General features: G+C 35.3%; 1 protein-coding gene across 1 annotated transcript; it reads left to right on the top strand.

Annotated features, from left to right (window-relative positions):
* The first annotated feature begins 4,315 nt into the window (after positions 1-4,315).
* On the top strand, positions 4,316-5,557 carry LOC125232011. Its single transcript, XM_048137621.1, has one exon. It carries the CDS (start codon positions 4,316-4,318, stop codon positions 5,555-5,557), a length of 1,242 nt encoding a protein of 413 aa, XP_047993578.1.
* The last annotated feature ends 10,255 nt before the right edge of the window (positions 5,558-15,812 follow it).

Here is a 15,812-nt window from a genome sequence, read left to right on the forward strand (position 1 = left end):
AATGAGCCATTTTATAGTACGGTTAAATTGTCCATGTCTTTCCTGTTTAAAAATGTGGTAAGGTGCATTAGGGTGATTTCGAAAGTCGTATAAAAACCACCATTATTTCCATCATATCAAGACTTCCTTTCGAAATTACCCGAGCATTTCTGTGATTCGGAATTACCCTAATGCACCGTACACTCGAGAGAATCATACCCCAATGTTTACGCTGCCTGAAGTGCGTTTTCACATTATCCGATCCGATAACGGATGTCGGAAGGATTTCAATAGAAAAAATACAAGATGGCGCCAGTAATGTATGGGATATCAGTCCGACATCCGATATCGGATCGGATAGTGTGAAAACGCACGAACTGTCCCCAAAGCCAGGATACATATTGTCAATAAATGAGACTAATAAGAAAACATTGCATAACGTCTGTTGTGCAAGAACCTTTTTCTAAAAATAAATGTGTCTAATAGTTTGATCCTTTTACCTACTTACATTAAAATACACTATATTTGAATTGTTTTTTAAAACAAGTTATATGAAAAGAACAACACCAAGCGTGTTATTTTCGTCGATAACTATTTATTTATACCTATGTTATACCTAATAGCAGGGGCGGCTCACTCCGCGATCCTTTCACTGCGCTACAAGTACATGCCGGCGGCCGCGAGTTCGTGGCCCATTCACTGGCGACGACCTTCGCGCGGCGCAATAGAATTCAATGTCGTCTGCACGCGTGCGGCCCGTTTGTTAATGTAGGTAAGAATTTAGAATGGCGGCGTTTTGTGAACATCAAAGGAGTGAGCCTTCTGTACTTGTACTGTTATATATTCTGTGCTAATAGGGTGGGTCACTCTTGTATGGAGAAAAAAAAGTATTATATTTTCATTGGGCGCAGTTACAAAAACTTGCAAACTGATGCAAATAAACAGTATTTCAAATTATTTTGCAATTGGAATAAATCTTCTGCCTCCGGCTCCACTTTGAAGTTTTCATATATTTTTTTGTACATTTTGTGTGGTGTGCGGAGTAATATGACGTATGTATTGTCTTCTAATTTAAAATTTTGCTATCAAGACAAACCATTATTGGCATCGTAATAACATGCTAAAGGATCAAAGAAACTAAACGAAGATAAAAACCTCAAAAAGTTTAACCCTTTTTACACCCTACTCCATATAAAATACCTACAAAAACTTCAACTGAAATCCGGAGGCAAAAAATGGCACCTTTTTGCGACTGTGGCCCTAACCACCGTCTAGACTATACCTAAATAGTCTAGTTCTTTGTGACTTACCCAGACGTCTATTCATCTTTGATAACAAAGGACCTCTTTTATAAATTTAATATGATAAAGCCTTCAGGTACATTCTCAACAATTCATACCAAATTATTCAAATAGTTCTATGCGATACAAGTACGGAAAGCCGAAAAGAGAAATAACCTATTCACATGTGTATCGTACAAACGTTTTACAGTTAAGTAGGTAGGGTTGTCATTCTCTAAGCTGCCGACATACACTCGGAATGTTCTCATTTTGGAAAATAGAAGCGTAGGTACCGAATTAATTAGTTATGAACTGAAAACATAATAATTCAATACGAGCATTAAAGTCAGATGCATGATCAGGCAATGTGTCAATATATATGTTTATTACTTAAAAATATCTAAGCATTAATGTTTTATTTCTTTTATTACTTTGATTAGGTATACTGTATTAAGTATAAATCAACAGTTCTAAAAACTTTTCTATATAAGAAACATTTACTGCTGCAAAGTTGGTTTAAAAGATTCCAAACTGCACTCCAGGGCACAGCCACCAGATAAAGTTGGTTATTTATTTTATAGAAGTGCAGTAAAAGTGATATGTGGAACCTATTCGACATACAGATATCCGTTTGTTTATCTATAGAGGATTTATTTTACTAAAGTAAAACACAATTTATTGCTAGAACCCCTAGAAAGGTAAGAAAAATCTAAACGTATATTATATTTTTCAATGCTATGTCAGCGGCACACGTGCATACAGATCGTCTGTCCGTTTTCACATTATCCGGTTCGATATCGGATGTCGGAAGGATTTCAATGGAAAAAATCCAAGATGGCGCCTGTAATGTATGGGATATCGGTCCGACATCCGTAAGCATCGGTAAGCAGTCTATGTTACCTATGGACGACTGAAACTCCTAGTCCAAAAATTCAGTAAAAGTGAAACTGATAATTATGTGAAAATTCGACATAAGTACAACGATTAGTCACCTTTAGAGGATTTATTTACCCCTAAAAAGCTAATATAACTAAACATGATATATATAGATATATAACTAAACATAATCTAAACCTAAATCATGTTAAAATATCGTCATATTCTTAGACAGATACATTCGAAAGATTGAACTAAATGAACAGTTTAAATTATGCGCTGCATTTTTAAGGTAAGGTATTAACAAAAATAAAATTTATTACCCAATTCTATCTGAATACTGAAATCTCCAATTGCGTTTAAAGCTTAAAAAAGGCTATTACGAAAGGTTTATAGTCTAAAACCCACTTCCAATCTTAACACTTGAATCGATTGGAATTGAACAAAATAGAGATTGCTTTCAAGATAATGAAAGCGGCTTAAAAAGGGTCCAGAAAATGTCCAGACGGCATTAGAAAGGTACCTACCCGTTACCTAGTACTTTGCAATCATCCTCCGTGCGTTATCCCGGCATTTTGCCACGGCTCATGGAAGCCGAGAAGAGGGTCCGCTTTGACAACTAATCCCAAGATTTGGCGTAGGCACTAGTTTTTACGAAAGCGACTGCCATCTGACCTTCCAACCCGAAGGGTAAACTAGACCTTATTGGAATTAGTCCGGTTTCCTCACGATGTTTTCCTTCACCGAAAAGCGACTGGTAAATATCAAATGCCATTTCGCACTTAAATTCCGAAAAACTCATTGGTGCGAGCTGGAGTTCGAACCCGCGACCTCCGGAACGAAAGTTGCACGTACTTGCCGCTAGGCCACCAGCGCTTCTTACCTAGTACTTTGCAATACGAATTTAAAAGTTGAATGAAGTTCCTTTCTGAAAAACACTGGACATGTAACCCTCACTGTTACATTTCGATTGTAGGTATTACTGTTGCATTCGCTTTAACAATAGGCCACATGACACGATTTAGGGCCAGTTGCACCAAACCGTCTGTCACCGTTAAAGCATTCGTTAAATTTTATAGTATGGGAAGTTCCATAGACTTCTACTGCGTGACGATGATGTGTCTGTCAAATGTGGTTGATGCAACTGGCCCTTAGTCCCAAGTTTGACGAACACTACCGTAAACAATTTATTTAGTACTAGCATTTGCCCGCGGCCTCGCTCGCTTTAAGTTCGAAAATGCGCAACGCTCCATACAAACTTCCACCCCCCAGTTTAGAGAAGTGGGGGGTTAGAAAGAGACAAAAAGTAGCTTATGTCACTCTCCATTCATTCAACTATCTCCACTTAAAAAATCACGTCAATTCGTGGCTCCGTTTTTCCGTGAAGGACGGACAAACAAACAGACACACACACTTTCGCATTTATAATATTAGTATCGATATGGATACTTGCAATAATAATAATTAATTGTTTTGTTATGCTTGGTCTAAATATGCACTAAATAAATATTGTTCATATTTCAACAATATAAATACCGAGCTCAATTTAATGTCCTACCAAACTCTACAATAATGAGTAAAATATTATTATCATTTGTGAGTTTTATGTCAGTCAAGAGATAAACTTGTTGATAACGAATCGAACACCAATGTTATCACCAGCGTTGTCAGTTTATTTCACAGAGCAAAGTGTTTTGTTGTTTCTGTTTAATATTAATGTTATTTCTGTACGAGTTAAGTGAGTCGAAATGACTAAACTAAAGTTACCTACTGTTTTTGAAAATATTAAATTTGATGAACTACAAGTGAACACAAAGCTGGCAACAGAATACATAAAACAAAAAGAAGGCTCATTCCGCGGCTTATATTTTGAGCCGGAAAAAACAATAAGTAAAGCTGATTCCTATTCGAACGTTATAGAATGTGCAGATTCATCTACATTTTTGTTACCGGATACTTCAACGTTATCAACTACAGAGTCATGGACAGTTATAACTGAGAAATTAAAAAAGTTGGCTAGTGCCATTAAAGAAAAATCTGACTTGTTCTGCCAACTTGAATGGTTGATCCGGCGTATCCCGGTTAAAAGCACACAACACAGTGTTAACTTGATACTAAAAAACTTATTTCATGCCAGTGCAGATTGGAAAGCGGCTTACATTGAAGAAGGGGTGATCACCATGGATGACAATACGCCAATGATGATACTTGGTTTCGTAGCTCAAATATTCAAAGCTTGTGATGACCCAATTATTTTGTCGACACCAGAAACTGCTGTAGTGTGTCATCTGTTTACCGAACTTTGTCGTGAAGCTGGATGGAACGTGCGATTAATACTAATAGATCAACTAAACTATTTGAAAGACAATGAGAAAAACGACAAAGTATATCCAAATCTATTCAATTCCTTATTTCCCGAAGTTACAGGCATTATTACCGAACGGTCTGACTTGGATTCTGCCGTAGACGCTTTCTTGGATGCTGAGTTTCACCCAGTGCCGCTTACACGTCTTCTCGTCCAAGAAAATGTTTTTGAAGAATTTCAGAATACCTTAGATTGGAAATGCAAATTACGTCATGATAAATCCGAACCAGATATGCAAGAATTAGTAGAAAAATGCTCAAAATCATTTAGATATGGAAATAAATTATTTTTGATTGATTATGCTGGATGTTATATTCGGCAGGGTTCAAAACAAGTTGTGTTAGTAGAAGCTTTTAGAAGTGTTAAAGAATTGCTGGCATTTATTCCTAAGTACAAACAACTATGCTTATCAATATGGGCTAGTTGCGTTTCAGAAGCTAATGAAATAGCTCTTAACGTCGATGTTCCAATTATATGGGTAAATGATTATTGTAATTTCACTGGATGCGATGAAATCAGTAAAGCAATTTACAAAAGAATTGATTCAGTGAATGTGACCGTCAAAGCTAATAGTTCCATTGTTAAAATGCTCAAAACACAGGAGCAATGGTTGAAAAAAACTTATACCGAGCGTTGTGATGCTGTGTTACAAGTAATCAAAAGTAAAGACCTCAGTTTAGGAGATAAGATTGAACCTGAATTACCGAGTTGGAAAATCAACAACTTTATCTCTATCAACAACGATACGATGATATTGGGATTTAATGTACCAGATAAAATGGTGTTATACAACACATTTGGAACTGTAGCAGTGCCGTCCCCGTGTTTTGATAACATTATCAGGGCACTTATAAATGGGAGTGCCGTTATAATTGCATCAAAACCTAAAAACGAAGAGGAAATATTCATTGAATTTGAAGCAGAGGGAATACCTGTAGCTTTTGTAGATGAAACGGAGACGAATGAATTAAAAGACATAAAGGTGCCTCTTGGTGATAGTTGGTGCTTCCAAACAAAAGTGATTTGGACAACATATGGAACAATATTTGCTAATTGACCAAAATCATGGATACACGTACATTATATAAGTATAGGTACCTTTTAAGAATTACAAGTTTAGAAATATTTTTTTGTTTATTTATTCTTCTTAGGTTTAATATCCAGGTTAAAATAACTTAAACTCCTGTAGTTGTTTGACCATGCAAGGGAGTCAATGGACTATGTACAGACATAAGAACACGCGCAATCATATCCAACTCATAATTACAAATAATTAGATAACTGATCAGTTATCTAATTATTTGTAATTATGAGTTGGATATGATTGCACGTGTTCTTATGTCTGTACATAGTCCATTGACTCCCTTGCATGGTCAAACAACTACAGGAGTTTAAGTTATTTTAACCTGGATATTAAACCTAAGAAGAATAAATAAACAAAAAAATATTTCTAAACTTGTAATTCTTAAAAGGTACGTATACTTATATAATGTACGTGTATCCATGATTTTGGTCAATTGGCAAATATTGTTCCATATGTTGTCCAAATCACTTTTGTTTGGAAGCACCAACTGTCACCAAGATATTCAAAGTTGTCCACCCCGAAAAAAGTTGATATGAAAATGAAACCGATAGAAATTTATTAAAAGCTATTTTTATAGATTCTTTAATAAATAAATTTATATAAAATATAGAAGGTTCACTTGACTTTTAAGTAATTAATAAAAAAAATATGTTTTTGTTGAGTTGAGGGGAAGCGAGTGTTCCGTTCCGCAACCAAATTTAATCGCAGATAATGTAAATATAAAAGGTTTGGGAATTTTACAATATTTTTATTATTCATTCTAAAATAACAAATGAAGAAATTACACTTTCATTTTCACATAAATGCAGACTACTATTTTTTTAAACCCATATATATATCCGTTCCGTTACTTTCAGTACAAAATACAGGAGAATTTTTAAGATTACTATACTGTTTCACAAGTTTATAGGATGCCATCACTTGTAATCTATTTAGTTTAAACGTTACTATTTCAATATAAAATAACGGAAACGTAGTTTAATAACAAATTGTATTTAATTTTTGCAAATAAAACTATTTGAAACAAGGGACAGTAACGGATCTGACTGTATGGGTAACGGATGAAAGCTAAGGTCTCGTCTACACTTGAACGTGGGTACCTAAGACCTCCAAAGCATATCGCGAGTAATGACTAAAACAACCGGAGTGTGTAATCCGTGATTGATTACCATATTTTAGATGAGTTAGTTTTAATCCCATACGTTTTTCTTTTATTTCCCGCAATCAAATGAAACTAAAACATCACATTAAAACCACGTGAATACCGCTTTATACTTCCATTCCGATACGTTTTTCTTTCCGCCTATACGAAACCAACGATCTAGTATCGGATCGGAAGTAACGGAACGCTACCTCCGGCGATATTTTACTTAATTATTTATTAAATAATCACAAATCTTGTTTTTAATTGGCTTATTTGGTTTCAATATTAGTACTTTGTTTTAGGAATCGATGTTAAAAGGTTGCATATTACGTATTTACCCGCAAATTTGGTTTCGGGAGGTGGAATGAGAAAATGTTACCCCTGAGTACGAGCTACTTTGATGCGTGTTTGGCGGCAACTGGCAAATGCAAGATGACGGTATTGAGTAGTTTTAAATTAATTTTGCCAAGCTGAATAAAATGCTACCAAATGTTAGGAACTTTCTTTTAATTTTAACAGTCATTCTGCGGTTTCGGAATGGAAAATTCCACAATTACCAGATTCCGTCTCGGCAAATTATACTTAATTTTAAATAGTACGTTTATTTATTAACATGAAATATTTTATAACATAATAGCGTATAACTCAATCTTTTCAAATTATGCCGTCATCAATATTTAGTACAATTAGTTATAGAATAAAATCCATAACAAAAACGATATTTGACGTGGGACAGCAAAAAATTGCCCATTTTTTATCACATTATAATTTTTAACAAGTACATAATTATAATAAAAATTTAAATGAATATTGTAAATTACTGTCAACTAAATTTGGGTTCGAATAAAAAATAGTCTTCATTAGTTTAGACTCTTTAAATACGCTAAATATTATATCAAAAGTATGGGACAAGCCAAAAACGGGGTGGACAACTTTGAAAAAAATGGCCCTGATATGCTATGTCAAAGTTATTAACTGCTACTTATGACACAACATATAATTTTCCGAGTTAGGGTTATTATTACCCCAGCGAGTGCTCATGCGGTAATAATAAAGGGCGGCAAACAAGAAATGCAGTTTACATTTACTACGAGTATGGTTAATGATGAAGTGTAATTTTTAATCGTTTAATTATGAATTATGCGATAATTATTTATCTATTAATGATACAATTAAATTTACTTTTGTAGACCTATATCTGCTAAAGAATACTGATGATATCAAAACCAACATGACTGCTCTGAAAGAAAATCTGTAAATAATACGCTAAACGCTTCATAATTCATCTACATCTCTCTCAAACACATTAAAACAGGCGTTATAAATTAGTTCCATCTAAAGTCCAGAAGTTTATTACAAAATTTAAAAATAAGTTCGTGTCATCATGCAAAAAATAAGAGTTATGAAACTGCCGGGAGATTTATCGCCACGCCTTATGGCGCTTCTCCGGAAGTTTAAAAAAATTGACCTAAATCCAAGTAACAACTTCATCTGGAAACTCGACTCGGATACCTATTTAACTTAAATGACCAAGTTACTACGTTAAATGAATCTAAATCTCAAGATAAGGGAAAGTAAATTATAGAGAAAGAGGGTAACGCCATTGCCCATTGTTTTATGAAAACGATCCAGTTGAATCTGTGTCAGCTCAACAGATTGCGCGTTCGCTACTGTGTTAAATAAAATACCTAAGAGTATCATAAAAAACCCGTCTCACCCTTTAAACTGCCGCAAAATTATTGCTAAAGCTACGACAGAGCCGAGGCATTAGGAAAGAAATAACTCTTTGGGAATGTTCACCAAACAGCCCATAAGACGTTTCGCTGCGTATTTCGCGTAATATCGGGCCCTCGCATTCGTCTCCCAATATGTTCTCGGGCGTAGTGTTACGAGTTTCGTAATTTGATTCTGCTGAAATATTAACTGAGAAAATTTACACGGAGTGACAAATGGGGCGGAGTGGGGAAGGATAATGGCTACATCGTGGAATCTGTGAGGAGTGCAAGAACTCGTACTTGTAATGATTACAATTCAAATCATTTCATTATATTAATTTCGTTATATTCTTAAATTAGTCTTGCTACTTACATAATTATTAAGTACCTACTTCATTTTGGCACATAAGTACCAATCACATCTATACATTTTTACGTGGAAGAGGTATGTAAATATTAGGCTCGATCGTGCAATAATAACTAATTATGATGATGTGCACTTTTCAATGCAACAAAAGTTGGCTGTATGTGTGTGGGAATTTAGTGAAAGTGTGTTTATATAAATCAATATATATAAAAACGCAGCCTTTCACTATGGAACATACATATATACATACAATCACGCCTGTATCGCATAAAGGGGTAGGCAGAGCACATGAACTACTCAAGTTTCAATGCCACTCTTGACAAAAAGGGGTTGAGAGAAAACGAAATTGTCACATTGCAGTGACAGGTCAGCCACAATTTAAGCCATGAAAGAAGAAATGGGGTGGTGAAATTCATAACCCATATATTACAGGTAATAATTGCATAATAATTCCTTCCTATCTTCGTAGTTAATGAAGGCGAAGATATGCATAGTTACTGAATGGTACATCTATTAGATAATGCCTCGATATATGGCTGCAGTGGGTCTCGGGAGGAAACCGCTGTCAATTCAACCAACGTGGCCAATGCAATACACAGGACGTTCATATTTCATCGAGGTACAGTTAAAGTGCATTAGGGTAATTCCGAATGACAGAAATGTTCGGATAATTCTGAAAGGGGTTTCTTGATATGATGGAAATAATGGTGATTTCTATGCGACTTTCGAAATTAGACGACTTTCGGAATTACCTAATGCACCTTGTAGCAAAGCTTGCAAAGGTTACTCGTACCTACACAATTGTGATAAGGTCTTATTTTATTAGAAACCATTTTTAACCCCCGACGCAAAAACGACGGGGTGTTATAAGTTTGACGTGTCTGTCTGTCTGTCTGTCCGTCTGTCTGTCTGTCTGTCTGTCTGTCTGTCTGTCTGTCTGTCTGTCTGTCTGTCCGTGTCCGTCTGTGTGTGTGTCTGTCTGTCTGTCTGTCTGTCTGTGGCATCGTAGCTCCCGAACGGATGAACCGATTTAGGTTTAGTTTTTTTTTGTCTGAAAGCTGAGTTAGTCGGGAGTGTTCTTAGCCATGTTTCATGAAAATCAGTCTACTATGTCGCAGTCGGGGGTTTTTTCAAAATTGTAATTTCACATGAACATCGCAATATCTTTTTATATACATATAATTCCCTATTTTTAACCCTCGCCCTCGACGCGAAAACGACGGGGTGTTTGACGTGTATGTCTGTCAGTTTGTCTGTCTGACTGTTTGTCTGCGTGTGTGTATGTCTGTGGTATCGCAGCTCCGGAACGGATGAACCGATTTCACAGTTTTTTTTTTATTTCAAAGCTGAATTAGTCGGGAGTCATGTTTCATGAAAATCGGTCCACGATATAGGATTATTTTTCTTTTAATTTTAATTTAGTGGTTAGGTTATGTTCATAAAGTTTCACATCTAAATTATTTGAAATACATCATAACTATTAAAATAGACATTCAGGTCTCATTTATGAGCGCTGTGGCCGTGAGCCGATTTTGCATACCAAATGACCGCCGAAATCCGAACTAATCCAAATAATAGAAGGAGATTAAACCCAAACGCACACACTCAAGTTATAACAGATTCGATGGTATACGGGAATTTAATTAACTAATCCGTATACATCAAATTGCCGTTAAATTATTTACTAACATACTTGAAATATTAAGGATATTAAGGCATTAAGTCCGCCATTTGTACAATTTTATGTCGTGCAATAAAGTCTAAATAAATAAATAAATATATACCTATTACGATCATCCTCATCCTCCTTGCGTTACCCCGGCATTTGCCACGACTCATGGGAGCCTGGGGTCCGCTTTGACAACTAATCCCAAGATTTGGCGTAGGCACTATTTTACGAAAGCGACTGCTATCTGACCTTCCAACCCGAAGGGTAACTAGGTTTATTGGAATTAGTCCGGTTTTCTCACGATATTTTCCTTCACCGAAAAGCGACTGGCAGATATCAAATGACATTTCGCACATAAGTTCAGTTAAACTCATTGGTACGAGCCGGGTTCGAACCCGCGACCTCTGGATCGAGAGTCGCACGCTCTTACCGCTAGGCCACCAGCTCTTAGATATATACCTATTACGATATTTAAGACACCTAACTAAAACTTAATAGAATTAAAGAGACCAAGCGATAGTGGAAATTCCTAGTTGTTTTACATGTGTTCAATTACAAATTAAACCTCTTATAAATCTAGAATCTGTTGCTGGGTACTATTTCATTTCTAAACGTGAACATTTGATATAGATAATATTAGGTCTGATGAGTGAGGAAGGCCACAGGTTAGGTTGAAGTAAAGGATGATCATTCCATATTCGATGTACAGTGTACTTGTACGGCTCGCGAGTTCGAAGACCAATCAAGAGCAGTTTTCTCTTAACGACGTTCGCACTTAATCACTGTTACTTTACGTTACGATCTTTAAATTCAAATGCGTTGCTGAATACTAAAATGTTTACTTAAATAAATATCTTAAATAAAATAAATACTTAGGACATTTTTATTCCTAACCATTACTATTTGAATCAATTAAACTTTCAATAAGGCTTGTGATGATGGAACTTATGTAACATAAATATAATTATAAATACTATATATACCTAGGTAATTGAATATAACAGTATAACATTTTATTGAGTATTTTTGTTTTAATCTCAACCCTATCCAGTTAACGTTGCAAAAGTAAGAACAATCAAAATTACTTATTTAGAATTTGTGTAGGCATTTAAAAGGCGGCATGTGCGAACATCAAAGTAGTGGGCCTTCTGTACTTGTACTATTATATATTCTGTGGTTTAAGTAAATGATGATCATTCCATATTCGATGTACAGTGTACTTGTACATACCAAAGTATACCTATACACCTCATCTCATCAATGTAGGTAGGTCGCATGTTGCATTTTTCACTACTACGTCTACTTATCGCCCCTTTGGAAATACAGTGGCACTTTTTGTAACGAATTAAATACATAATGCCATTATTCAATTTTTTTCAAAAGTTTAATTTTTATAAGGACAACGTTTTCATGTTGTCATTATGTAGGTACTTAGTCATGTGAAAACGACTAAAAAGCTCATTCTACAACAAAAAATGCTGTCGTTGAGAAAAATAAGACACATGCCCCAAATTAGTGTGCCAAAGAAATGTCCTATGCAGCTTGCAGCCAAATTGCTCCGCTTTGACGCAATGTGCAAGTAATAGGTGCAAGGCTGGTAGATTATTACATGACACTTGCATGATATTGCAATCTCAGTTGCATTAGCCGCCAATGCACTGCAGGAATCCTATTTGTAGGAAATTTATTTGTTAACAGTTATGATCTCAAAGCTTTACTGAAATTACTGTATCTACCTAGTTGTTCCAAACTCTTTGCAGAATTGAAATATGTAGTATAGATTTTTCCTGTCAATTTGGCATATGTTTTTTGTTTAGTTATAAATTGTCATTGATTGTGTTTGGTTTTGTAATCTCATAATATTTATTAAATATACATTTAAAAGGTAAACAGCAGTTATCATTCGTAATTAGTTCCATATACAGTCCATCTCCGTCTTTTTCATTGGATCCGGTTCGAAGGACCAATGAAAAAGACGGAGATGGACTGTATGGAACTAATTACGAATGATAACTGCTGTTTACCTTTTAAATGTATATTTAATAAATATTATGAGATTACAAAACCAAACACAATCAATGACAATTTATAACTAAACAAAAAACATATGCCAAATTGACAGGAAAAATCTATACTACATATTTCAATTCTGCAAAGAGTTTGGAACACTAGTATTTAAGTAAAATAAAAGTTATTTATTTAATCGTCTGGCATGCACAATAACATTCAGGCAGTTATATGAATGTCAGAGAATACAAATAAAATTACAATTAAAATTTAAACTAAATGTCAATATTCAGTGCGCTGCGTGCAATTTAATTAATGGAATAATAGTATTTACTGTTAAGATTGCTGCGCCCTTACAGGGTTCATATTATGTATCAAATTATGTAGTTAATTATGTTTTGCATTAAATGTTTCTGATTTCTGATGCATTATGAAAATAAACCCCACCCGTGTGGTAACAAGCTAAGAATTTCACCACACACTTTTCCTCCCATAGATGCCGTAGAAGTCGACTGTTGGATATGGGTTCAATTGTTATAAAGGCTAGCGATCTGTCACAACGATATCATAATTTCGTTTTCATTCAACGCTTTAATTGCTAAGAGTAGAACTGAAACATAAACAGAATAAGCAGATTCATGTGCAAAAGACAGTTTTTATGAATACAGGCATGAATTTATTAATTTGCCACCATTCATTATTACGCGTTTAACCGAAAAAAAATATGAATATTATCAATACCTATTATATTTCATTAAACGAAAAGTGTGGCAAAGCTACCCCTACTCATCCCACTAGTAGTTAAAAACAAATATTATGCGGGGGACTTAAGCATAATTTGAAAATGATGAGTTAAAAGCTTATCTACCCACCTTAAAAGACACCTACTTTAAAAGACAGTATTGTAGAAAATTTTATGGAGAATATACTTTTCCTAAATATCGTTATTATAGCTTTCACGGTTTTCATATCAATATAAAAAACCTGAAAATAGTGATATAAAATTGAGGGAAAAGAGGGGAAACATTGACACCTCGGCGTCTGCGTACTTTTATTTTTTTCTGTTGTGTTTGTAAGTTACCTATATACATGTCAAGTCTCATGCTTTTTGTCACACCCTATCCGACTAGCGCAAGTTAAGAACCAGGACTATGGATACATATTCACTTCAAGGTGGTTCCCTTCAAAATAACAAAAAAAATATACCATTCTTAACTAGGTATTTGTAAAACAGCGCGGCTACATCTAGAACTTTTCAAACAAAAGGTTTGTCCTTGTCAAAGGGAAGCCGGGTGTGAGGTTTGAGTGTCATTATTATTAGTAAAAATCACCACGGGTATTGGTTATTGTGCCGCCCACAAGTCATTATTACCTTTGTCTTCTCATGCGACGTTAATTCTACGAACTTCTTAGATAAAAATTAATAACTCGATAGTTCAAATACATTTCATTTAGTATACGCGATATAATCCGTTTCCATAGTTATGTATTTTATCTATTTAAGTATGTATATTATTATCGTCGCGCAGCACCCAGAGTACAAGCTTCGCTTAGTTTGGGGCTAAGTCGATCTGTGTAATGTCCCCAATATTTATTTATTTATTTTAAAACCATGAGACATATATATAACTATAATAAATTGCATGAGTAACTGTCGCGGTAACCGAAGATAATATTTTCAAGTATATTTGTCAGCATCTGTACATATAGTAAGTACCTATAGGTGGTATGGTCCTTATAGGTAGTTAGTAAGTCCCCATGAACATCATAAAACAATCAACTAATATAACTAATATAGTATTTTTCACACAAACCAATACCCTTATATTAGTTAACCTATAGACAAATAAAGTCCATTAAACTTGCAATTGCCTTAAGCAACTTTATCGAAAAAAACCAGTAGACTAGTGTGCCTGGCGAAAGTATGGACCTATAAGAATACGTTTGTAATATTTGTATAGCCTATAACGTAACGGGAATAAGTGCAAAAAATATAATTAACACGTTATTGACTCAAATAAAATGAGTATGTATAAAACCAATTCGTATTCGTTCGCTATATTAACATAAATTTTAAAATTCACCTATTTTTTTAATACAAACCGGCACGGCAATAAATCGATCGGTCCGCCGGCCGCCTCGTGTGTTCAATACCCGAACGGTGCCGAAGTCCGTGCGTCCGGCCGTCCGGCCCCGAACGCCAATTCGGCACTACACCAGGGGCGGCTCACTCCGCGATTCTATCGCCGCGCTGCAAGTACATGCTTGCGGCCGCGAGTTCGCGGCCTAATCAGGGGTGGCGCGCGTTCTCACGGAACGCACGTTCGCACGTTCTATTGTTACTTTCCGTCGCGAGTTTTTTTTAAGGTTCTTATGCGATGTCGGCTTGTGGAATGGCTAATAATGCTTAGTTAAATAGATATCATGAATAGAATAAATACCATAGGACATTTTTACACAGATCTACTATTAATAAGTACCCCGGAAAGGTTCAATAAGACTTGTGATGTTGGAACTTAAACAAAAATATATAAATACTATAGATATACCTATAAAGTACCCAAGACTTGAATATAATAGTACAACATTTTATCTGAGTATTAATTCGTTTTAATCCATAGGCAACCCTATAGCCGGTCGCCGCGCATGTGCGGCTCGTTTCTTTGTAAGAATTTTGTAGGCATTTAAAAAGGCGGCATGTCGTGAACATCAAAGCAGTGGGCCTTCTGTACTTGTACTATTATATATTCTGTGACTACACGCGCGAACGGCACTAGGCAAAACCATAGTGGAGCCCGTTGAGCAACACAGTAGGTAAGCACTTACAAAAAGTCAGCTGGCGATGTCGATACACCTTATTGGCCCAAGTTTTTCTAGAATAAGCAAACATGAAATATATACCTGAGAATTTTACACCTCACATAAAAGCGCACATTATCATGATTTCAATTAGAACTTCGCCGTTGCCTGTAATCCGGGCCTGCTTAATATTAGACCAGGGGCACTAATGAGGCGTACTTTGCCGATGAAGATTGTGTTTACTACTACTTAATGTAAATTATCCTCTTAAAGGTAATACTTTGGCATACATTTGGTGTTTTAGGTCACAGTATATGCTGCTCGTATGTGTTTTAGGTACATATACCTATATGCTACATAAGTGTTTTTATTATGTTGATTTGAAAACATGGTAGTACTGGTATTGTAATTTTCCTACGTCCTACAAATCTGCAATAGCATACTCGTAATCAATGTCACTTATTTATTATCTGCAAATTACACTTTAGTTTTTTATGGCTTATTACGTTACTTAATACTTAATACGT

Source organism: Leguminivora glycinivorella, chromosome 12 (genome assembly GCF_023078275.1).
Source record: "Leguminivora glycinivorella isolate SPB_JAAS2020 chromosome 12, LegGlyc_1.1, whole genome shotgun sequence".
Taxonomy (NCBI): domain Eukaryota; kingdom Metazoa; phylum Arthropoda; class Insecta; order Lepidoptera; family Tortricidae; genus Leguminivora; species Leguminivora glycinivorella.